At 48.1% G+C, this 24,071-nt stretch overlaps 1 protein-coding gene across 5 annotated transcripts in view; it reads right to left on the reverse strand.

The window, feature by feature from the left end:
- The window catches only part of LOC119164705 (saccharopine dehydrogenase-like oxidoreductase), a 97,435-nt gene extending 73,776 nt beyond the window's left edge, over positions 1–23,659 (reverse strand). For 3 of the 5 annotated variants that reach the window (XM_075874039.1, XM_075874037.1, XM_075874036.1), the window contains exons 1-2: positions 23,210–23,650; positions 4,688–4,794 (exon numbers count right to left, since the gene is read on the reverse strand). In XM_075874039.1, coding sequence (XP_075730154.1) covers positions 4,688–4,794; positions 23,210–23,387 — 285 coding nt within the window. In that variant the 5' untranslated portion in view covers positions 23,388–23,650. Of the gene's footprint in view, positions 1–4,687; positions 4,795–23,209 lie in introns of all 5 variants that reach the window. The other 2 variants (XM_075874038.1, XM_075874035.1) reach the window with 2 other exon arrangements.
- Positions 23,660–24,071: the final 412 nt, after the last annotated feature.

A 24,071-nucleotide genomic window follows, 5' to 3' on the forward strand; every position in this document is an offset into this window, starting at 1 on the left:
AAGCAGTTGAACAACTTTCGTGCGCTGGACTGGCGTAAGCGCATTAGCGATGCTACGCAGGAGGATTTTTTGGACAGGGGAGGTGGTAGCCGCGGCGAAGATGACGACATTTATCGTCAACGGTGTCTTTTCGCACGTTGCGTCCAAAGGGAAGATGGCCTCAAAGCTGTCGAAATGTCCAAGACATGCATTCGCCGCGTAACAGAGTTGCCAAGCAAGAAAAGGGATTGCAGACGTCGACCACACCGGCACCATTCACAAGGGTAATGACGGCAAATGGGAGCATGAAGCTTCGTCGGCCTGCACAGTCTTCAGACGGTGTAAACAGTGTGGTCAAATCACAAACAGAGTCAGAGGAGGTGGACACCAGGGTGGCAGAGAGCGGAGAAATGATAGCGTAAGCAGCGACAACCAATTTAGGCACCGGTCTCGGGACGTCGACGACTGTGGTACTGAGAGGGGACAAAGCGAGTCGAGCTCCAGCGCAGTCAACGACCGCATCATGTGTAGAAAGGAAGTCCCAACCAAGGATCACGTCATGGGACGCATGTGGTAGGAAAACGAATTCCACAATGTAAAATGCATCGTTGATAAAAAGATGTGCTGTGCACGCCGCCACAGGCCTAACGTGCTGCGAGCTCGTCGTGTAATAAAAGACCAGAAACGGGTATCGTCACATTCTGCAGTTTGCGGCACAAAAGTTCACTTAAAACAGAAACAGCAGCTCTTGTGTCGACAAGAGCGTTTGTCGCGACACCATCAATAAGAACCGCGATCTCGTTCGGAGGCGAAAGATGAGGCTTTGAAATTTTCGACGAGGGCACAGTTCGTGCCTCAGGAACTGCGGCTCATAGTTTTCCTCTTGCGTGGGGTTGGTACGACGGAGCATAGGAGAAATGGAGCGGCGCCGAGAAGGAGGAGATCGATGTGAGGGGGAACTGGCACAGCGCGAATAAGCGCCCGATAAGTAGGCGGAAATAGGGAATGCTGGCTGCTGTGGCATGTAGTCGAGATTGGGGATGTACTCATTGGCATAAACACTGCGCTGGCGACGACAGCAACGCGCAACATGGCCAGGAATGCCGCAGGCGTACCAGATGGGCCTGTTGTCTGGAGTGCGCGAAGGGTTGTGAGGTAGTCCGGGAGGCGAGAGGGGTTGCGCGAGAACTGGGCGTATTGGGTGAACAGGGCGTGGTGGCGAGTAGAAGTTGGTGTCTGGGGCAGATGATGTTGGCGTTGGTCAAGCATAGGAAGGGATAACGACCTCAGCATAGGTGAAAGGCACTGCAGGCTGCGTTGGACGTACAGGAAGTGGAACCGCCTCAGTAACTTGAGCCTGAATGACACGACGGAGATAGTGGTTCAGTGCCGTGGGACACACGGTGACCGACGTGACAATATAGAGCTGACGAGCTACTTCCTCATAGATGTATTGCTTAATTTGCGGCAGTAAGGTAGAATATTCAGCGCCAGTGCTCTCATCTTTCAAAGACGAGAGTTCCACTGTGGGAATTCCGGTGCGACGGGTAGAAAGGAGCTCTTTGCACAGCTCGTCACAGCTTTGGCACACTTCAATGACTTGCGCTACAGTCTGAGGGCATTTGGCTACCAGCGTATGAAATGCATCGTCATCTGTGCCTTTCAGTATGTGCCTTATTTTCTCAGACTCCACCATAGATGCATTCACGCACTTGACGTCCTCGATATAACTCGTAAAAGTCTCACCGTTCCTTTGGGCTCTGGCACGGCGGTGATGTTCCACGCGAAGCTTGCGCCATCCAGGCCGACTGAAGAATGAAGCGATGATTTGCTTGAATGCCTACCAGGTGGTGAACTCGGCTTCATGGTTGTAGTACCATAGCTTTGCCACATCGGTCAAATAGAAGCTGACGCGCGTCAACTTAGCAGGGTCATCCCGTTTGTTAGGACCACTAACACACTCGAACTCTAACAGCCAGTCTTTGACGTCAAGTTTGTCGGTGCCGCTGAACATCGCAGGCTCATGTTGACGAAGCGTCCCAGCACACATGACAATAGGTGGTGCTTGGGAAAGAGCGGCATCCTCTGCCATTCCGCGGGCAGATGGTAAAGTCTGGTTGCGGAGCTCCAGGACGAAAAAGGGAACGACCCAGCTGCGCTCCACCAATTGTAACAAGCGTGTTCTTCGGAGGATTTTCAGCAAGAAACTCGCCAGGGCAAGCAAGACAGAAAACAGGAGGCTGAGAGCGCGACACACGAACTTCGTCGTCTTTTCTCTCCCTGGCACAGACCTAGCGCTGATGTGGACCGGTACAATATATATATATATATATATATATATATATATATATATATATATATATATATATATATATATATATATATATATATATATATATATCTGCTCTTTCCCAAGCACCACCTATTGTCATGTGTGCTGGGACGCTTCGTCAACATGAGCCTGCGATGTTCAGCGGCACCGACAAACTTGATGTCAAAGACTGGCCGTTAGAGTTTGAGTGTGTTAGTGGTCCTAACAAACGGGATGACCCTGCTAAGTTGACGCGCGTCAGCTTCTATTTGACCGATGTGGCAAAGCTATGGTACTACAACCATGAAGCCGAGTTCACCACCTGGTAGGCATTCAAGCAAATCATCGCTTCATTCTTCAGTCGGCCTGGATGGCGCAAGCTTCGCGTGGAACATCACCGCCGTGCCAGAGCCCAAAGGAACGGTGAGGCTTTTACGAGTTATATTGAGGACGTCAAGTGCGTGAATGCATCTATGGTGGAGTCTGAGAAAATGAGGCACATACTGAAAGGCACAGATGATATATATATATATATATATATATATATATATATATATATATATTTGTGTGTGTATGTATGTGTGTGCGTGCGCGTGTGTGTGCGTGCGTGTGCGCGTGCGTGTGCGCGTGCGTGTGTGCGTGCGTGTGTGTGCGTGCGTGTGTGCGTGCGTGTGTGTGCGTGTGTGTGCGTGCGTGTGTGCGTGTGAAGAATTTCTTCTGTGGATTGCACCGCCGTGGTGGTCTAGTGGCTAAGGTACTCGGCTACTGACCCGCAGGTCGCGGGATCAAATCCCGGCTGGCGGCGGCTGCATTTCCGATGGAGGTGGAAATGTTGTAGGCCCGTGTGCTCAGATTCGGGTGCACGTTAAAGAACCCTAGGTGGTCCAAATTTCCGGAGACGTCAACTACGGCGTCTCTCATAATCATATAGTGGTTTTGGGACGTTAAAAGCCCACATATCAATCAATCTTCTGCAGATTCAGTGCTTTTTATGCATTGAGAAACCATGGTTCAAGGTGCGAAAACGTTTATTACATTCAACGTTTAGGCAGGAAGGCCCGCCTTCGTCGGGGAATACCCTTCGTTAGTTATTCCCTGGCGCAGGCAGGCCCTGCTGCCCAAACTTTATAAGTAATAAATATTTTAGCACGTTCGTCCGTCGTTTCTCAAGAAATGTGTCCACTATAATTGAAAAGTTACGGAGAGGTGGTATCAGCGCGCTATCAGGGGCGTTCAATTTACTGTGGTAGTAAGCATCTCCAGGTGCGTGCAAACATTACTTCAGACAGTATATACACAAATTAACACAATGAACACTTAAACCAGAGTAAATAGACGGTCAAGTTCAGTGGAGGCATTCAAGTCCTTCTTCGAAATAGTAGATAGCCCCTTCAAAATTTCTCAAACGCCACCACTGGTAATCACCGCAGGACTATGAAATCTGGCCAGTTTAGCAGGCTAAACCAAAACCTACACCCCGAAATATGGCATTTACCAATCACTTCGAAACAACTTCAATGAGGACACTATTTCTCTCAAATTGGGTGAGAAGGATAAGTGAGCATCTATAAGGAATTATTTGGTATGAAAGCGCTGCGACGAAACAAAGCATGTAGATTGACGGTTATATATTGACAGCATGTAGATTCATAAGACAGGGGGAAGCGGTGTCGCCATTAAGGGCGTTTTTTATCTTAATGGTTGATGCACTGCTTGGTGCGTTTCTTTCGGTATTGACCTGCTAAATTAGCCACATTCCATCATCCTGTCGTCATTACTGGAGGCCTCTTTGCGGGAATTTCAAAGTGGTTATGGATTATTCGAACGAAGTATTTAAATGCGCCCATTTAACTAGAGGGCTTATTTGCGCTTGTTAAAATGTTAATCGTCCTAATTTCTATGCTTTCTGTCATATTATTGCTTGTGTTGACTGAAGAAAAGTATCGCCGCAGTAAAGGGAACGCCGCAGGCAGCATGCAGGTGCCGTGTTTTGTAATTTTTTCAAAAATTGTAGACACATTTCCTAAAACACCCTTGCGGCCTTCATAATTGGTATTTCTGACGTGACAGCCAGTTTAATTTAACAACAGAGGATTAGGACATGACGACGATGGTGACGCCAAAGCCTGCCAAGAGTGTCCATATAGTTGCTGTCGCAATAAAAACACGTGTTTTCTGCTCAAATTTTCGAGTATATTTTCGTCAGAATAATGTGCAAAAATATAAAAATTTCATTTGATTGTCTAAAGAAACATTTCAGTATAAATAAGCAGCTAATGCACTTCACGCTGTATACGCCACATGTAGAGTCACATCGCAGGGATGTTAGCCGGTACGGACAATTGTGGGTGGCAAATGCAGGCGCCAACTCTACAGGCTTGCTTCTTCCGAACTTACCGGTCCGACAGTGTTGAGAACCAGGCGCGTTCTCTGGGCCATGGCAAGCAGTGAGGCATTGTCCTCCACGTTAGCCACGATGATAGGCACTCTGTCCAGGGCATCCTCTGCGCACCACAGTGTTTCCATATTAAAATAAGGAAATGATTGACCATTGAGCGGCCATCTACGTACGAGCACAAAGCCGGCCATTGCAAGCTAACATGACTAAACCTTAGATTTACAGCTGTAATGACATCCTTGTAAGGGAAGTTTCTACCTGCTTGCGTACTATGATTGCCATCACTTCCCCTCCTTTTTATATTCCTTTTTTTAAGAAAACTTGCATGATTCCAGATAAAAAAGCTGGCCTGCAGGCGTGTTCTGTAAGTAATAACACGGTATATGTAACAAATGTCACTCCTGTCTAATATGAAGATTGTAAAATGACGGCTATAACGATCCCCTAAATGAAGAAGCAAGCAAATGGGCCAAACGAGAAGAGAACTTTCATGTTTGGGAATATGTAACATCTTTTTGTAAAAGAGCCAAATCTATAAAACATAACTGGGCTAAATTTTATTGCAAAGTAAAGCATACCTTAGTGTTTCTCACGTTTATCTCTCTTTCTTGTTATCTAAATCAGCCATATTTAAATGGTGCAATTCATAATTGTAACTAAAAAACGCTATTTCTCATCGCAGTGGAGCCTAATCTTACAGCTTTTTGAATAAGCTGACACCGGTGCATTAAACCAGCGTTGTGTGAACAACAGGGACCGAAGAAACCGACGTGGCAGCATCCACGGAGTCTGTTTCGTATGTGACGAAGTTATTTTTACAGATGATAGTCTTTCTTAGAATACTTGTGTGTATAGACAAAGTGTATAAGGAATAAGAGTACTTGGTTTTCTACTAAGGCAGAACAGAAAGCCTTCCCAGTTACGTGAAATCAGGGTGCATGGCACGGCAGAATATTTCGACGCAAGAAGTTTCATCTTTCTGTTGGGGTCTCTCCACCGATTCAGCTACGGCACACGTTTACGGTGTCCGTAAAGCCCACCCATCTTGATCTGGTGGCTGCGTTCATACTTGTGAACATTGCCAATCAAAAAGCAACTATTATGCATATTTGAGGCGCAGCATCAATAAAGAAGTGTTAGGAGTGTGTCATTTCATTTCGAAAATACATAGTTAGGTACACGAATAATTTTTGAGAAACTAACTACATAGATAGATACATCAATAGTTTTTTAGAAACTAGCTTAAAAACCTGCTAGAAAATATATGAACAACCTAGAATCCCAATGTTCCACTAGCAGCCAGACCACACTTCTGACAGCTAAACTGTCGCCCGAAAGCCTAATCTAGTGAGAAAAAAAAGCTATCTTGGCCACACCAGGTCACTCATCGCTGCCACCTACCAGTGGCTCTCCAGTCTAAAAAGCACTTTCGTATCTTCCCGTTACTTCCAGATGGCGCCATGGGATGATGGTGATGAGGAGGAAGACGTCGTATGAATGGCACTCACCCGCAAAGGGGCATGAGCCAAGGATCGTGCACCAGGATATATGTCACGCAGCGCCTCCAGACAGAAAACTACCAACTTTTTATTGAGAATTAACAGCACAAATGTTTTTCCTTGGACGAGTTAGTACTCACTAAGGATAAAACATTATAATGCAAACTTGTAATGCAAAGAGTCATATGCCGGCTTTTCTCCTGCTGTGCCTGCCTGTCTGCCTCGGTTTTCTTTTCAGTTTTTGTTGTGTAGTTTCATAGTGTCTTTTCGTCCATTGCGATATACTTGAAACGGAAGACAGTAAAAATGAATTAATTGGACACTGATCTATTCTTTGAACAAACATTCAACCTAAACGACAAGGCGTAAACTAATTGAATTGAGTTTCTGGTTCATTGTTCTAACTGCAAGTTTAATGGTCGATACCCAGTAATGGGTAGTAGTCACTGCGTACGTACAGACAAGCAAGAACGCAAGCAAGCAGAAGATCAACAACAACAAGGTGAGAGTACGACGAAGTGCCTGCATTGCAGTTTGCCATTACTTTCACAAAATCAAACGAATACGACTTTAAGTACACATTACAGTGATGACCTAAACGGAAACAAGTCTTTTTCATCTATTCATTTATGTTCAAAATAACGACTATATTGTCTTATCTGAACGCGTGAAAATAATCATTGAACTCTTTTTATTTACGTGTGCTAATATTCTTCAGGTATCAATATTTAGTTCTGAAAAGGTCTTACAAATTCACAACATTTCTTAGTCGATACACCTGGGTGGGTACAAGTCATGTTAGAGGTATTATCATCAGTATGCTATTCGAGTATCTTGCCTGTTTTGGCCAATAATGCGTGAACCTTGCGGAGCCTTTTATGCTTTCATAGACGATGAACGTAGACCAGTTCAGACATCTGTCAGGTCCTGCGCCGTCCGTAGCAGCCGCATCCAGAAAGCGAACGCTCTCTTAATGCGAGAACGAGGGCACTGATAACGTCCCTGAGGGACAATCTGACGATGCTTTCGACCTTGTAGTGAACTGGAAGGCGAAGAGACGTAGCGCTAGTGCTTCGTGATCCCGGAACACACACAGCGAAAGAGCACCACGAAGGCCTGAGCGAAACCCCATCTTTTTTGTTCCGGATGACCCAAAAGGCAACTTGGCAGGCCTCAACAGGCAGTCTGTTCATCTTTCACCAGTCTATGTCATAACAGGCAAAATGACCCGTGCAAGATGAAATCATCGACATCAGCTTGAACTTGCGTAAGAATGTCGTAGCGATTTCTTGTTCGCATGCAGCCACGCTGAACATATTGCCACGTTCCATTTCCCAAGTTTTGTTATTGTCCCAAAACACTACACGATTCTCAGCGCAAACCACGCCTGCAGTTTTCGAGAAGCAGCTTCCGGACTGTAGTAGATCATTTCGATAAGATCACGCCCACTCTGCGAACGGTACAGATTATTCTGGAACCTATGCCACCACCAGCGATAACGTTAGAACATTCGACGGCAAGAGTATAAATGCCGACGCGCTTCGCCGCTTGTCAGTAGTTGATCGACGGCCGACGCTCCGTTCGCTGCTATCAGTCCAAGACTGCTACTGTAATCGGACTTTCCGTTTACTGGGCACAGGTTCGCCCAAATAAACAGTTAAATTCCAACACAAAGTTTCCTGTCTTCGGCCACGTCACGACCCCGTGACATCTGGTGGAAGTGCTGCTTCTTTGATGTTCCGGACGCCCCCTTCAAGCCACGACCCCAGTCCAAGCGGCAAAGAAGACACAGACGCTAACCCCGAACAGCGAAAAAGCCGCAGTCAGAGGGGACTACAACCACAGTACGGGCCCCTTCCTGAAGCAGCCAGGCAGACCCGGATCCCAACACCAACTACTGCAACCATGACCGCCCCCGTGCAGCCTGCCTGCACCACTACTGCTCTGGCAACCCAAAGAGCCGTCAACATTCCGCGGTTCACCACTAGAAGGCCCGGAAAGCTGGATCGAAAGGTTCGACCGCGTCGCCGCCTTCAATGACTGCACAGACGATGACAAGCTCCGTCATGTGTATTTCGCCTTAGAAGATGCTGCTCAGACCTGGTTCGAGAATCAATAGTGAAGCCTTACAACTTGGGACGTCTTTCGCCACAGGTTCCTCACCACTTTCGCAAGTGTGGTCCGCAAGAAGAAGTCCGCAGCTTTTCTCAAAACCCGCATGCAGATGCCAAACGAAAACATGGCGCTATTCACGAAAGATATGATTAAACTTTTCCGCCACGCTGACTCCAACAGAAGAAGGTCCGTCTGCTCATGCGAGGAGTAAAGCAGGAACTCTTCGCCGGGATGACCAGAAACCCACCAACGACGGTCATCGAATTCATTTCAGAAGCATCTATGATAGAGAAGACGCTCGAGATGCGCACGTGGCAATTTAACCGTAGCTTCTCGTGTACAAGCTACGCCGGCATTCAAGCGCTTGGAACCACTGACTTGCGTGAGACGATCCGAGCGATCGTGCAAGAAGAGCTGCGAAAACTAATTCCTTAAGCACAGCCTCACGTGGAATCCATCGCGGACGTCGTACGCCAGGAGATCCAGCAATCACTGGGCGTTTCTCAGCCTCAAGAGCCTCAGCTGCAAGCCATGAGCTATGCTGCTGCAGCCTGCCGACACGCCCCTCCTCCGCGCGCATGCCAAAACGCTGCCCCATCGCACTTCCGTCACCAGACGCCACCGCTGCCACCACCCCCTCTGACGTCCTACCGTTCGCCAGCGGCCCAGAGCAGTGCGCCGAGGAAGACTGACGTCTGACGCACCCCTGACCACCGCCCGCTCTGCTACCATTGCGGCGAGGCAGGAAACACATTCCACCGTTGCCAGTACCGACAGATGGGACTGCGTGGCTTCGTTGTCAATGCACCGCGTCCACAGCCAGGACAACGGCCACGTGACATCGCCGACTACCTGACAGGAACTCAGAGGTCACCACGAAGCCCTTCCCGTTTGCCGTCGCCCAGCCTCCGCACGTCAACGCACCACCGGCAGTACTCTGGCCCAACGCGGGGCCGGTCTCTTAGCCCGTATCCAGGAAACTAAGGGCAGCAACCGATGGAGGTGTGGTTGCTGTGCGACAAACTACCGAAGATCCTCCGACGACGACGACGCCGCGACGAAGCTTTCCGAACAAAATGCCAACCAGGCTAGGCCCTGACGGCGAAACCTCACTTACCGAAGGTGACCTGACGACGCAAAACGGAAGCAGCGGAACAAACCGACGCAGCCGTGACCCGACGCCACGCCCTAACTGTAATGCGAGACGACAAACTAGCGACCTCGACGTTCTTATCGACGGCCACAGTGTGACCGCTCTCGTCGATGCTGGAGCCGACTACTCCGTCATCAGTGGGTCGTTCACCGCGAAGTTAAAGAAAATTCGGACGGCTAGGGCAAAGCCCCGAAATCCGCACAGCTGGAGGTCATCTCGTAATGCCTGCAGGAATCTGCACAGCGTGAGTCACCATTAACGGCCGTATTTATCCTACAGACTCAGTAGTCCTACAGCGTTGCTCAAGAGATGTCATCCTTGGCATGGACTTCTTATGCCTCCATGGTGCTGTCATCAACCTAAAAACAAAGTCGATAACGTTATCCACAGAAGAAGCACTACCACCGCGCACGCCGTCAGGAAACCATGCCTTGAATGTGCTGGAAGAACAAGTCACCATTCCGCCTCGCTCAAGCGTCATTATTTCAGTCGGCGCTCCTAAACCACCTGGCTTGGAAGGCGTCGTTGAAGGCAGTCAGCATCTGTTGGTCACCCGAAATATTTGCGTCGAGGGAGAATTGCAGAGCTGCGGGGAGGCAAAGCAATAGTTATACTCATGAATTTCACCAATGAGTGCATACATGTGAACAAATAAACAACGGTCGCATACATCAAAGAAATTTTCGAAGCCACCAGTGCTTTCGCCTTCGCCGATTCTGCGGTACCTGCTCAGAGGAACCAAGCCCCTCCCATAGCTTTCGATGTCAATCCCAGACTTCCGAACCATAAGAAAGAACAGCTCAAGGTCCTGCTCCTGTAATACGAAGAGTGCTTTTCGTCGTCATCAAAAATTCGGCAGACCCCAATCACGAAACATCGCATCATAACCGAAGAAAATGCCAGACCACTCCGTCAGAGTCCGTGCAGCGGTTCTACGCGAGAACGTGAGGCCATCAAGAGAGAAGTTGATGAAATGCTGCAGGAGGATATTATCCAGCCATCCAAGAGTCCATGGGCATCCCCCGTGATGTTAGTGAAGAAAAAGGATCGGGCCCTACGTTTCTGCGTCGATAATCGCCGCCTGAACAAAATCACCAGAAAGGACGTGTATCCTCTCCCACGAATATTCGATGCACTGGATCGGCTCCATAACGCCAAGTACGTTTCGTCAATGGACCTCAAGACTGGCTATCGGCAAAATGAAGTCGACGAAAGAGACCGAGAGAAAACGGCGTTTATAACACAGGACGGCCACTTCGAGTTTAAGGTGATGCCCTTCGGTCTTTGCTCAGCGCCTGCAACTTTTCAACGCGTTATGGATACAGTACTGGCAGGATTGAAGTGGCAGACTTGCCTTGTGTACTTGGACGATGTCGTCGTGTTTTCCTCGAGTTTCGACGAGCATCTTCGGCGCCTTGAAGCTGTACTTCAAGCCATCAAGACGTCCGGACTCACACTGAAGCCAGAAAAGTGCAGATTTCCGTACGAGTAGCTCTTGTTTCTGGGGCACGTTATCAGCAAGTCTGGAGTTCGTCCCGATCCACGGAAAACAGCCGCCATCGCCGAGGTCCCGCCGCCCACTGACAAGAAGGCCATGCGCCGATTTCTGGGCCTGTGCGCCTACTATAGGCGGTTCGTGAAAAACTTCGCCCGCATCGCCGATCCTCTCACTAACCTTACCAAGGCCGACGTGGAGTTCAAGTGGGAAACGCCACAGGAACACGCTTTCCAGGAGCTTAAACATCGCCTCCAGATGCCTCCGTTACTTGCCCATTTCGACGAATTCGCTGAGACAGAAATACATACTGACGCAAGCAGCGTAGGTCTTGGCGTCGTTCTTGTGCAGAGGGCTGACGGACTTGAAAGGGTTATTAGTTACATCAGCCGATCGCTATCCAAATCAGAAGCCAATTATTCCACAACCAAAAAGGAGTGCCTCGCCATCATCTGGGCTACGTCGAAATTTTGCCCCTACCTCTATGGCAGGGCCTTCAAAGTTGTGAGCGACCACCACGCCTTGTGTTGGCTAGCCACGGTGAAGGACCCTTCAGGTCGCCTCGCACGATGGAGCCCGAGACTTCAAGAATATGACATTACTGTCATTGACAAGTCCGGCAAGAAACACTCCGACGCCGACTGTCTCTCTCGTGCGCCTGTCGACCAACCACCGCCCGACGACCCGGATGACGACTACTTCTTAGGAAGGATAACTACAGATGACTTCGCTGAACGACAGCGGGCCGACCCGGGACTTAAGGCCCTAATAGAATACCTCCGAAGGCAGGACCGCCGAAGTCCCGAAGGTATTCAAGCACGCACTTGCGTCTTTCTTCCTGCGAAACGGTCTTCTACAAAAGAAATACTTTTCACCGCTTCGAGCTAAGTACCTCATGTGGTGCCTTCAGCTCTGCGACCAGAACTCCTGCAGGCCCTGCACGACGACCCGACAGCAGGGCACCTCGGTGTTTCTCGCATGCTCGCGAGGATACAAGAAATCTACTACTGGTCACGTCTTACCACCGACGTCACTAGTTATGTGAGGACATGCCGGGACTGTCAGCGACGCAAGACACCGCCGACAAGGCCAGCGGGCCTTGTCGGTGGAGCACCAATTGAACCACCTTGCTGACCTTTCCTACAGATTGGTGTGGACCTACTGGGACCGTTCCTGACGTCAGCTTTCGGCAACAAGTGTATCGTGGATAGCTACCGACTACCTCACCCGCTACGCCGAGACAAAAGCCCTTCCAAAGGCAGTGCATCCGAGGTAGCTAAGTTCTTCGTCGAAAATATCGCCCTACGTCACGGCGCCCCGGAGGTCCTTATCACCGACAGAAGAACGGCATTTACTGCCGACTAAACTCAAGCGATCTTGGCATACAGCCAGACAAACCACCGCCAGACGACATGTACCACCCACAGACCAACGGCCTCACCAAGCGGCTTAACAAGACGATCGCCGACATGCCGTCAACGTACGTCGATGTCGAACACAAGACGTTGGACGCCATTCTTCTGTACGTGACCTTCGAATACAACATGGTGGTGCAGAAGACGACGCAGATATCTCCATAGAAATTGGTCTCCGGAAGGAGCCCGGCAACGACGCTCGATGCCATGTTACCCAACGTCACCGACGAAGAAAACCTCGGTGTGAGTGAGTGCCTTCAACGCGCCGAAGAAGCCCGACAACTCGCGCTTCTCCGTATCAAGAAACAACAGACGACCGACAGCCCCCGTTACAATCTTCGATGACGCTTCGTCGAATACCAGCCCGGTGAACATGTTTGGGTGTGGACGCCGATACACCGACGTGGACTAAGTGAAAAGCTTCTGCGACGGTACTTCGGACCGTACAGGGTGGTTCGACGTCTCGGCCCACTTGATTACGAGGTTGTCCCCGACGGCATCACGAACTCTCAAGGACACCGATCGCGACCTGAAGTCGTGCATGTCGCGCGCCTCAAGCCGTTTCATGCGCGTTAACAAACTGAAACAGTGTTTTTTGTATTATTATTGTATCGTAACTTATTCATTGTACTTTCTTGCATTATTGTTGTACCTTCATCTTTAGTTGAAGCATCGGGACGATGCCTTTTTCAGAGGGGGGCAATGCCACGTTCCATTTCCCAAGTTTTGTTATCGTCCCAAAACACTACACGATTCTCAGCGCAAACCGCGCCTGCAGTTTTCGAGAAGCTTCCGGACTATAGTAGATGATTTCGATAAGATCACGACCACTCTCCGAACGGTACAGATTATTCTGGAACCTATGCCACCACCAGCGATAACGTTAGAACATTCGACGGCAAGAGTATAAATGCCGACGCGCTTCGCCCCTTGTCAGTAGTTGATCGACGGCAAACAATCTGTTCGCCGCTACCAGTCCAAGACTGCTACTGTAATCGGACTTTCCGTTTACCGGGCACATGTTCGCCCAAATAACCAGTTCCAACACAATGTTTCCTGTCTTCGGCCCCGTCACGACCCCGTGACAATATATATACTACGTAACGTCACAAAGATGGCTGGTAAAACTGTCCGCCAAAATAAGCTCCAGCACCGTCACCGGCGTCATCTATGACGTTGACGCTGCATTTCCTAGCTCTGACTTGTTTGACCTATCGAAGCCAGCCAAAAGCTACCATCATTTTCAAGTTTGCTCGTTTGGTTACTTCATGCTGTTTGAAAACAATTTTAAAAGCAAATCTAGCTTTGCACGTAGAGATGGGCCACTTCCAACACCCTGTTAGACTATTTGTGGCGAAGCCACGGCCATGTCGTATCTGCATAAAGCATGGTTACTTGAGAAGCGTAAGCGATGGCAAGCAAGTATGTTCTCGCTGCGCTGAAACCCATCCCACGGACAGATGTGAAACTAATGATATGAAGTGTTGCAGCTGTAATGGACCCCATAGAGCTTGATTGCTCAAAAATGAAAAGAGAGATGGCTGTATTGAGACAAATGGTGATACGCAATACATGACTCCACGAGGCCACAGCAATCGTCCGAAAGAGGCACCGTCGGCGGCGATGGTGCCCCGGGAAAATAATGTCTCTGTCGGAATAATGCCTCGGACGGACGTATAGGCGCACGGACGGACGCTTCGTCCCAGTCATCATTATTCACGCCGTGAATATACAGCGATTTTTAAAGACGATAGCCTTTCTTCGGGGACCTTCAACGTAAAACGTTCTGTCTGTCAGTACGCCCTTGACGGTATCCTAAGAGGCGAGAGAACATACTCCAAACGGCCGACACCATCCGCAGCGCCCACCAGTATTAATCAAAATTCAGCGTTGATACATGGGCGATTGTCAATTAAAAAGCAACTATTGCCCATATCTGATGCACCATAACAACCCGTCAATATTCTGTATGTGTGTCTTTCACTAGAAACGCATACATAAGTAATTCTAAGTACCGTATCGTTTATCACGCTGCGCTGACGATCCAACTCTTGCACGAAAAGGCAAGTGTTTCCAACGGTTTCCTAAGATGACACGGTTATGGCACCTACCCATCGCCTTGCGTTCCACACCTTATCACCACTGATACGGGTGCTTACGCCGCGCGCTTCGTTTTTCAAGATAACTGCCAGCTGGCACTGATGTATCACGTGTGGCGTGACTTGATGCGCTCATTCACCTCCGCTGCACGCTCGAGGCACTCTAAATCAGCGCCTCCAGAATACCATTCACCAATTTTCTTGCGCAGAACATCAAATAAACGTTTTCTTCACTCTCTCTAGACGTAAGACTATCGTTTTTCTATGACATTTGTAGTGTAACATGCAGATACGGGGCCAAATTTTTCCTTAATGCTAGCGCGTTAAAATTACCCATGTCTGCTCACACCATAGCTAGGTAGACATACTGTCAGTCACCTGTGGTACATACCTGCCTACTAGAGGCACATACCCACCCCCGTTTATGCGTCACACGTCTGGCGGAAAGGGTCTGCCGACGTACGCGATGACAATTTGATAATATTCATGCGATCATCAGCTCGTCATCGTTGCCAAACTGTCCTACTCTCCTTTACTAATTTTAGTTTATCAAAAGTTAATGGGGTGACCTCGAGAGCACCAAGAGGTGAGCGGCTATATAGATAAGTATATACGTAGATAGAAGCTCAAGGTAACTACATTATGAAAATAAATGCTTTACATAAAGTAGTTGTGATGCAATGTATGGTAAACAAGTCACGTCATTTTGTTGGCACTATGGTCAAACTTCATCTAAATATTGGTTTCCTAGGGCCCTCATTGCTAACGACTCGCGCTAAGCACCCCCTTAACAAATTTTCTTTAGTACAGTGGCAGCTGAAATATTATGGTCTCATGACAGTGGTGTCTATTTATGTCTACTGCCATATGATTCGCCTTGCTTATACATGAAAACTAGTTTTTGGAACTTTCATTCTGCTTTGGTGGCACCTTCCGGAGCTGCGTTAAGCTTCGCAAACTCGCCACGGTGATCCGAAACACACAGCGCAATGGGCTCCTGACTGGCAGGTCGTGTAATCGACTCCCGGCCGCATTTTTGATGTAGTATAAAATGCTTGAGGCCCGTGTGTTTAGATTTAGGTGTACTTAAAACAACACCAAAGGGTGGCAATTCCTGCATTTGTCTACTACAGCGTCTCTCACATTCATATGGTGATTTCGGAACGATAAACCCCAACGATTAGTTTTGGCTTTGCACGTACGCAAGTTGCTTGACGTGCAGATTGTTAGATACTTTGTGAGCTTCAATTTTATTAAGAATAAATGACGACTAGTCGTGGCAAAATGACATTCCATTTGTATTCATTGGCCACAAAAACATAATGTTATTACACTGTACACAGTGAGCACCAAGTGCCATTAAGAGTTTAAAGAGTGTGTGGAAACTGCGTGCTTTATGTTTTGTTCCCTCTTATGATCAGTTTGTTCACCCTTATGATCAGTTTAATCACCGATTAGGGTTATGCATAAAGCCATGCAGATTGCAGTCCGATAAGTTACTTCGCGTACTGAAACACACAGCGCAAATAACGATGGAAACACAGAAAAGAAATACAAATAGTGGTCTCCTCGCCGAACACAATAATGATGGCAGACACTGCGTGTTCGCAACAGAACGTGGACTACGGGAATAACTGATTCGTGAAAATCTAGCCTGCGCACTACTACGAATCATTGGATTGCTTTCTCATCTGGAAGGCACGCGCCACCACGCGTACATGTGTTGCCATTACACTGAATACAAAAAATAAACGTGCGCAGCTTTGGTCTACGAGAGAAGACGAGGAAGTTGAGGATGTTAAGGGCAAGATGGCTGCTTGTCTGATTTTTCGTCTTAGCGAATAGTTTTCTTATATTTATGGCGCCGAAACACGAGACAGCACATCATTCCCGCGGATACAGATGTCAATGTTAGGCGTTAGCTCTTAACGGCATATCAATTAGAGGAATCGTCTAAGTGCAACTACTGCAGGCAGGGTGACACTTCGTATAGGAATCTCTCCCCACCCACAGAAAATTGATGAGGAGCTCGTCGACATAGCACAAAAAGTCCACAGACAAATCTCAATCGCACCGGTGCCGAAAAATATGCATCACGACTTTCACGCTGAGCGACGTACGGCGAGATTTTACTGGCTCCGAAAGCAGTTCGCCTCCGCTTCTAACATCGCGTACGTCGGTGCGGTCAGTTTAGATTTGCAGAGACACATAATTGCTGTTGTCGACAACAACATGACGCTACTGATGAGTGCCTCCATGCGCACGACTTCAGATACAAAGGCAGAGACGACGGCCATAGCCGTAGCCTTAAGGCTTCAGGAGTGTAGAGGAGAGCCATCAGTTATTCAAGCCGACTCCCAGGAGGCCTGCCTGCTCTTTTTAACTGGCCGCCTTCCAGCAATGGGGCTGAGTCTGCTAGGACCCAAAGTCACTCACCACCATCGCTTGATCTTGTGCCGGGGACACGCAGGGCTCGAAGGCAACGAAAGGGCAGACGCTCTCAGCTCGCGTGTTTTGTAACCGAGTGGGGAATCCACACTTTTCGTTGACCGCACCAATTCTACCTAGGAAGATTCTAGCTCACCAGCGTTTCACGTGGCAGAAATGTGGAACACCTCACATCCTTTATTGGGGAAGTGGCCGCCCACCTTAGCAAAATTCAGACTGATGTATTTCCGCATCTACTGAAGCTACACGCGATACATCTAACTCTTTACCCGGCCTTGTGTCCGTGGAGTGACTGTAGGCTGACTCTCTACCACATATCGAGAGGGGGGGGGGGGCGATCGTAAACCAAGAGACATTGGCAATTTTCTTGGCAAACCTCTAAGACCTATTATGGAGCAGTGGGAGGCACACCTCGCTAGCTCGGACCCAGGAATGCAGCTCGCACTCCTAGATCAAGTCCGGCGGGCGGCTAAGGCCAGTGGTCATAAGGCCCCAACCATAGAAGCTCTAAAATTCTCCCTTCCTTTTTTCCTTGAATAAAGCTTCACTCTTTCTCTTCCTTAACGGCATCGTCTCGTTGCCCGTTTGACACTGTACTCAACACTTTCACCAACGATAAAATGACCCTCACCGCTCCACGCACAGCAAGATCTTACTGCCACAGTTTTCAAAATATATGCAGGTGCAGAGGACCAAAACACGTTAGCGAGCGTGTCGCTGTTCACGAACTTCTAGAGCGCGCCTTTCTATGCCCCACAAGGTCCGCACTGATTATAATAGCTGCTGCCTGTCGAACAGTTGTGCTAAAAAATATTTTTTTCATTAAAATCAAACACTGCAATGAACTACTTGGACAATGCACCTCCATAATATTGATCGGTGAACTGTCATAAGTAAATGGTAAACACTGCGTCACCCTTATATAAACCTATTTGTTCGCTCTTTGTGTTTGTTTCCTCCGCCACGCGACATGCTTCTATCGCCGGATCTTTAACTCCGCTTTCTGATGACACTGGTTCCAAACAACTTTTTCCCCCTGATGCTTGGCGACCTATTTGAAGCAACCTTGTGGCCCCCTGCCAGGAACTGGTTTCACTAGCGGTGAACGCGCGCGGCGTCTCGCCTTCAGTACCTGCTCCGAGTGGCCCACGAAACATAAAAATCGTCTCCGCGGTGCGCCTGCAACGAACTACGCTGCAGTGGAAACAGAGTGCCATCTTTTGTGTTCGATTGCCGTGCTCTCGGTGATGCGCGGAAGCGTCTGGTCACTGAGTACCGTCCCCTCGGAGTGCCTTGTATAGCCCTGCAAGACATCCTCCATCCCAACGACTGAGAGGAACTTGGCCACTCTGCCCTTGAGGCCGTATACACTGCTTCCTTGATGACGCGATCTTTAACGACGAGCTTCATTTCGAAGCCTCTCGCCATGCTTATTCGACTACGCCTGCAGAGGCCTTCACGCATCTTGATATATATATATATATATATATATATATATATATATATATATATATATATATATATATATATATATATATATATATATATATGCTGTGATACACCGTAATTTCAAGAAGACATATTCACTGCAGTCATTTATAAAAGAGCAGCACATCCCAGTTCTCACCACAGGCGCGGCTTTTGCAATATCCTGGACAAATGTACACAAATGAAAATTATACGTAGCTTATTGATACACAGGACACCCTACGCATGTGCGGTGGTTGAAATTTTGAAGCCCTCCACTGCGGCGTCTCTCATAATCATATGGTGGTTTTGGGACGCTCAATGAAGCCATACAATTGCTATTTTCACCGGAAATAGCTAATACGAGTAAAAAATCCCTTGAACATCCAAAACACAGATGCACACCGTTGCGGGAAATGCACTGCTACGTTTTCGTAACGATGCTGCTGAGTGTGCAGTCACTGCGAGGTTAACGAGTGCCAATAATGACGATTATCTCTTAATCCGACAAAGGCGAGCACCTATTACACGCACCGAACAAGCTACATAAGCACAAACAGGAGCCAAGGGCGAAGCCTGAAGTGTCGCAAGCCGGCGAAGAGATCAAGGTATCGACGTAGCACGCATCGTTTGAGAGATAATTTTAATGTTCACGAGTAAATACGTATAAAGAAAGACCCCTCTACAATACGAACTTGTATATCCTAAACAAGAACGTCTCGAGAGAAACGAGGCAATGCTGCAGCGATGAGGCGACTGACGAAACTTGGGCACGGTTGCTGGGACGCCCGTGCTTGGCGCGTAAACAAGAAAAATTGGCCAAGGTCAGAGATACGCTTGGCGCTTGAGTTCACCGGCCGCGCTTGGCATCCGCCCAAGAAACTTCACGGCGTCGTCGCAGTCAACGTATATATTGAACTTTCACTGCATTCCCTCTGCTGCGCTGTTATAATGGCATACAGGGTGTGTGGATAGATGACGATTGTGGCGCCAGGGTGGGCCGCGCGAGTTTTCAGAACAAAAACTGGCGACACCTGGAGTGGTGTTTTAAGCGCGTGTTTATAGAGTAGGTCGCGGCTAAAGCACCTCCTTGGCATAGAGCAGTTCCGAGTTCGATTCTCACACGAACTGAACGATTTTATTATTTTATTTGCGCCATTTGGGATTTCTGCCTCACGGACAACGCTCACGACCAACGACGCCGACACCGGAACTGCTGCGAAACGATCTCAATAAGGCTAGCATTTTATTGAAGAGTCAGCTATACTTCCGCGAAGATACACCCACGCTTTCATCATATACCCATTCCCGATGGAGGCGGAAAATTTGTAGTCCCGTGTGCTCAGATTTGGGTGCACGTTAAAGAACACCAGATGGTCGAAATCGCCGAAGCCCTCCACTACGGCGTCTCTCATATTCTTGTGGTTGTTATATATATATATATATATATATATATATATATATATATATATATATATATATATATATATATATGAGATCTAACAGACAGTAATGCCATGGATTGTACAAGGGAAGTTATTATAACCAATGGAATGTAAATAAGAAAGAAAAGCGGGTGAAAAAATAACCAGCCGTGAGCAGGAGTCCTGCTCACGGCTGGTTATTTTTTCACCCACTTTTCTTTCTTATTTACATTTCATTGGTTATAATAACTTCCCCTGTACAATCCTTGGCATTACTGTTTGTTAGGTCTAATTAATATTGTGTCAAAAAAACACACAAAAACGAGCCCTTAGGTATACACTTCTTTCCCATATATATATATATATATATATATATATATATATATATATATATATATATGTGACGTATGAAGGTAGCGATGGTTGGTAGAAGCCGAGGAGGAAGAAGTAGAACGGAATAAACATGGGGTATGCGCCAGGCCACGTCGCCCACTCATCGTAGCGTCACACGAGTCGACAGGATGGAGACCTGCCTGCCCTTTCATCAGTCACTCATCATCAACGCAGTTCCCCAGAAGACACCCTGACCATACATTGACTACCGAATCATCGCCAAGAAGGACAACGACCAGCACCATGACAGAACCATCGGCTGACCTCGACATCCCCAAGTACACCGGATCAGTGGACGACGGACCCGTACAGGACTGGTTCAACCTATTCGAGGTCCACGCCACCGCTGCATCCTGGTCGGAACGGGAAATGATCACCAACTTCACTGACTACATCTCCAGTGAGGCATTTAAGTTTTACCTGATACACATATTCGAAAACGACGAATCATGGCAAAAGATCCGAGAAGAGATGATTGCCCGTTTTAACGACTACGACAAGGACTTCCTTATTACCGGCCATCTGCATACAACCACACGCGGCCGTCACAGTCCACGCTTATTTCTCAAGGAACGTAGCTTTCCACCAGGTTTCCCTTCCCGAAAGCCGGTATTTTCAAAGTCGTCGCTCCAGCACACGACACGAGACGTTGCTTACCCACCTCATGCACTTCATTTTTCGTCTCGCATACGTGGTCCACCACCCGGTTTTCCATCACGCGGCTCTTCAAGCGCTCCTGACGCTCACCGTTTGCCCCATGAGGACACCGTGTTCACGATAGACGAGTTGACGCATCGGAAAAATACCCTGTCAAGCCATGCTCCTTCCGCACGGGTTCATGCATCACCGTCCGGCGCATACAAACTCGACACTCGAAACAACACCGAAGGGCCAGGCGCATCGAACACCACACGCTGCCATGCGCAAGAGCTTCTCGTAGTGAACAGTGTAGAAAAAGCTACTGAAGAACTTTCAATCAACTCTGAAGCATCATCTTCACTGCCTGAATTGCATGACAACAGCTCACAGACTACCAGCTGCCGACTGGAGACCCCATCAGGTTGTCATGAAAACCAGCGCGATTTTCAAGAAGGGCTTCCACCACAATACGATCCACAGCAACGTCAGCAACACCAGCAAAAGCAAGTCCGTGAATCGCAGACAATCCAACGGGCACAGCAACAAGGACGACGACGCAAAGCAAGCGTCTTAAAACAAATTCAAGAAGCCAGGCATCTTCGCATAAGGGATCGGCGCCAGAAACGCATTTGGCACAAAAAATCAAGACTGCGCCTAAGATTACAGCTCCGAAACCTCAGGAAACACCGAACAAGACAAGAAGTCCCCAGTTCCACCACGCAAGGATTCAGACACCATCCCATTAGTTTACGACAACGAGCACGCACGCAGCAAAGACAGCGACGCCGAAGACCGATCTACTGCAACGCTTTCAAACAGCGTCCACTCTTTGCAATAATGCCAGCTATTTCATCAGTCTCCACGTCCAAAGCATTCTTGTGTTATCCAGGACGCAACCATCAGCCTCGCCCGCCAGATCTCTTATTTCTTATTGATATCACCGGACTGCCACACTCTCCCCTCAAGTCTTAGCGACGAAGAAGACAACACGTGCATTTTAAAATTTGTGAGACTGCCTTGTTATTTTGACATTGGTGACTTCCAAGCCACTCCTTGTTTACTTTTTCTTGTTTGTAAGCCGTAACTCATGCCTTCTTTCGGGGAAAGGGGGAATCATGTGACGTATGAAGGTAGCGATGGTTGGTAGAAGCCGAGGAGGAAGAAGTAGAACGGAATAAACATGGGGTATGCGCCAGGCCACGTCGCCCACTCATCGTAGCGTCACATATATATATATATATATATATATATATATATATATATATATATATATATATATATATATATATATATATATATATATATATATATATATATATATATATATATATATATATATATATACCGCCTCACCGCGGTGGTCTAGTGGCTAAGGTACTCGGCTGCAGACCCGCAGGTCGCGGGTTCGAATCCCGGCTGCGGCGGCTGCATTTCCGATGGAGGCGGAAATGGTGTAGGCCCGTGTGCTCAGATTTGGGCGCACGTTAAAGAACCCCAGGTGGTCAAAATTTCCGCAGCCCTTCACTACGGCATCTCTCATAATCATATGGTGGTTTTGGGACGTTAAACCTCACATATCATCATATATATATACCGATTCCTATATGACGGGGATTTGAACCAAGGTTTTGTTTTTTGCCTTTTTCTGGGGCCCAACAAGCGGCTATAAGATGAGCGTTCAGTTTAAAGCAGGAAGTCATCTTTGGATAATTCAGTGGGGTTTCACTTGCCGAAGTTACACCGTACTTGGATAGTGGGAGTGGCTCTATCTGGGTTCATTTTGATCACCTTTGGTCCTATACGCAAGCCTAATACGGTACATGTTCTTGTGCTTAGTCCTCGGTGCACTAAGATAAATCTAGTTGTTTTCATCTAAGGCACTGAAGATTTAAACATATTAACAACTACAATTGAAAGGATAAATTTCGGCGACCTGGTGTTCAATAAACGTATCTAAATCTAAGCGCGGGGTCTCCTCATCATTCCGCCTTCACTGAAACAGTGCGTAGGACTGAATTTCATCTTTAGGAATGGCAGGCGGAGAGGGGGGGAATACGTGGTTATTGTCCCGAATGGAAGGGCGGACAGGCAAGGGTGATCGTGTGGCGTTTTATGCTCTGTGACCTGCGGCAGAAAGAAATTTCTGAGGGGGAGAGGGGAGGGGGCTACGCCACGGCTGGGATTCGATCCCGCGACCTGCGACTCAGCATTCAGGCACCGACACTACAACACCACCATGGCGGGTAATTGGCAGCATACATTGGTAACCAGTATTTGGAACATTCAGTGTTCGGTCCCGTTATGTTAGCGCGTGCGCTGCTGCGTCAAAAAAACAGCCTAGTCTGCGAAGCTCTGCGTAGAACTAGCCTCCCACCTTTCAAGTCGAGGTCTGAGGCGGCCGTGCGCAGGGTGCGCCGAAGTTTGTCGGCGTCGCGTCCCGCCACGCCCCAGCGAAGACCCTCGCACGAGCGGTGCAGCTCCTGAAGCACGTAAGTGCCCGTCACACCGGTGGCTCCGAAGAGGACGATGTCCAGCTCCCTCGACGCAGACATCCTGCCGTTGCGCACGCTCAACACCGTCTGCTCTTGGCACGTGTCACTCCCTGTGATCGGAAAACGTCCTCGCCACTTTTCGCTCGTCAACCTTTCACTTGCGCAAGTGTTGCTCCACACGAGAATGTCTGAGCGGTTGCATGTTTGGGTAGAACCCCGCAAAGAAGGCAATCGGCCGACGTATGTAGTATAGGTGTGCCAATTTCGCAAAGTTCCGTCACTGAGGCTATCATTGGCTTAACGCGTCTGCGCAGAGTAGAGACCAGTGCTGTTGAGCAGTTTTGAAGCGACAGCTCGTGGGAGCTCAATTATCGCACGGATGTTCATAACACTATCATGTGACCAAAGGAACTAACATGGGAATATCGCCAATAAAGAAAAACGTCCGCAAACTCAGAGACTACTGGGTAACAAATATTTTCTTTTGATAGGCATTTTGAAATACATTTCGTGTCTTTCGTTTGTAAATATCTCGTTGCTTTCACTGGTTAGTTTTATCATTTCTTTTCTTCTTGGAGTCTCTTATGTTTATTTTTTATTTCTTGCCCGAGACACTGCAACACCTCAGCTACAGTGGATTTACGCTGTTCATTTCTATTCTAACAGGCTATTGTGCCTGTTATGCTTCTATTCTAACAGGCTATTATGCCATGCTATTATGTGGCCGAAAATCCTTTTGTGATT

Source organism: Rhipicephalus microplus, chromosome 9 (genome assembly GCF_043290135.1).
Source record: "Rhipicephalus microplus isolate Deutch F79 chromosome 9, USDA_Rmic, whole genome shotgun sequence".
Taxonomy (NCBI): Eukaryota; Metazoa; Arthropoda; class Arachnida; order Ixodida; family Ixodidae; genus Rhipicephalus; species Rhipicephalus microplus.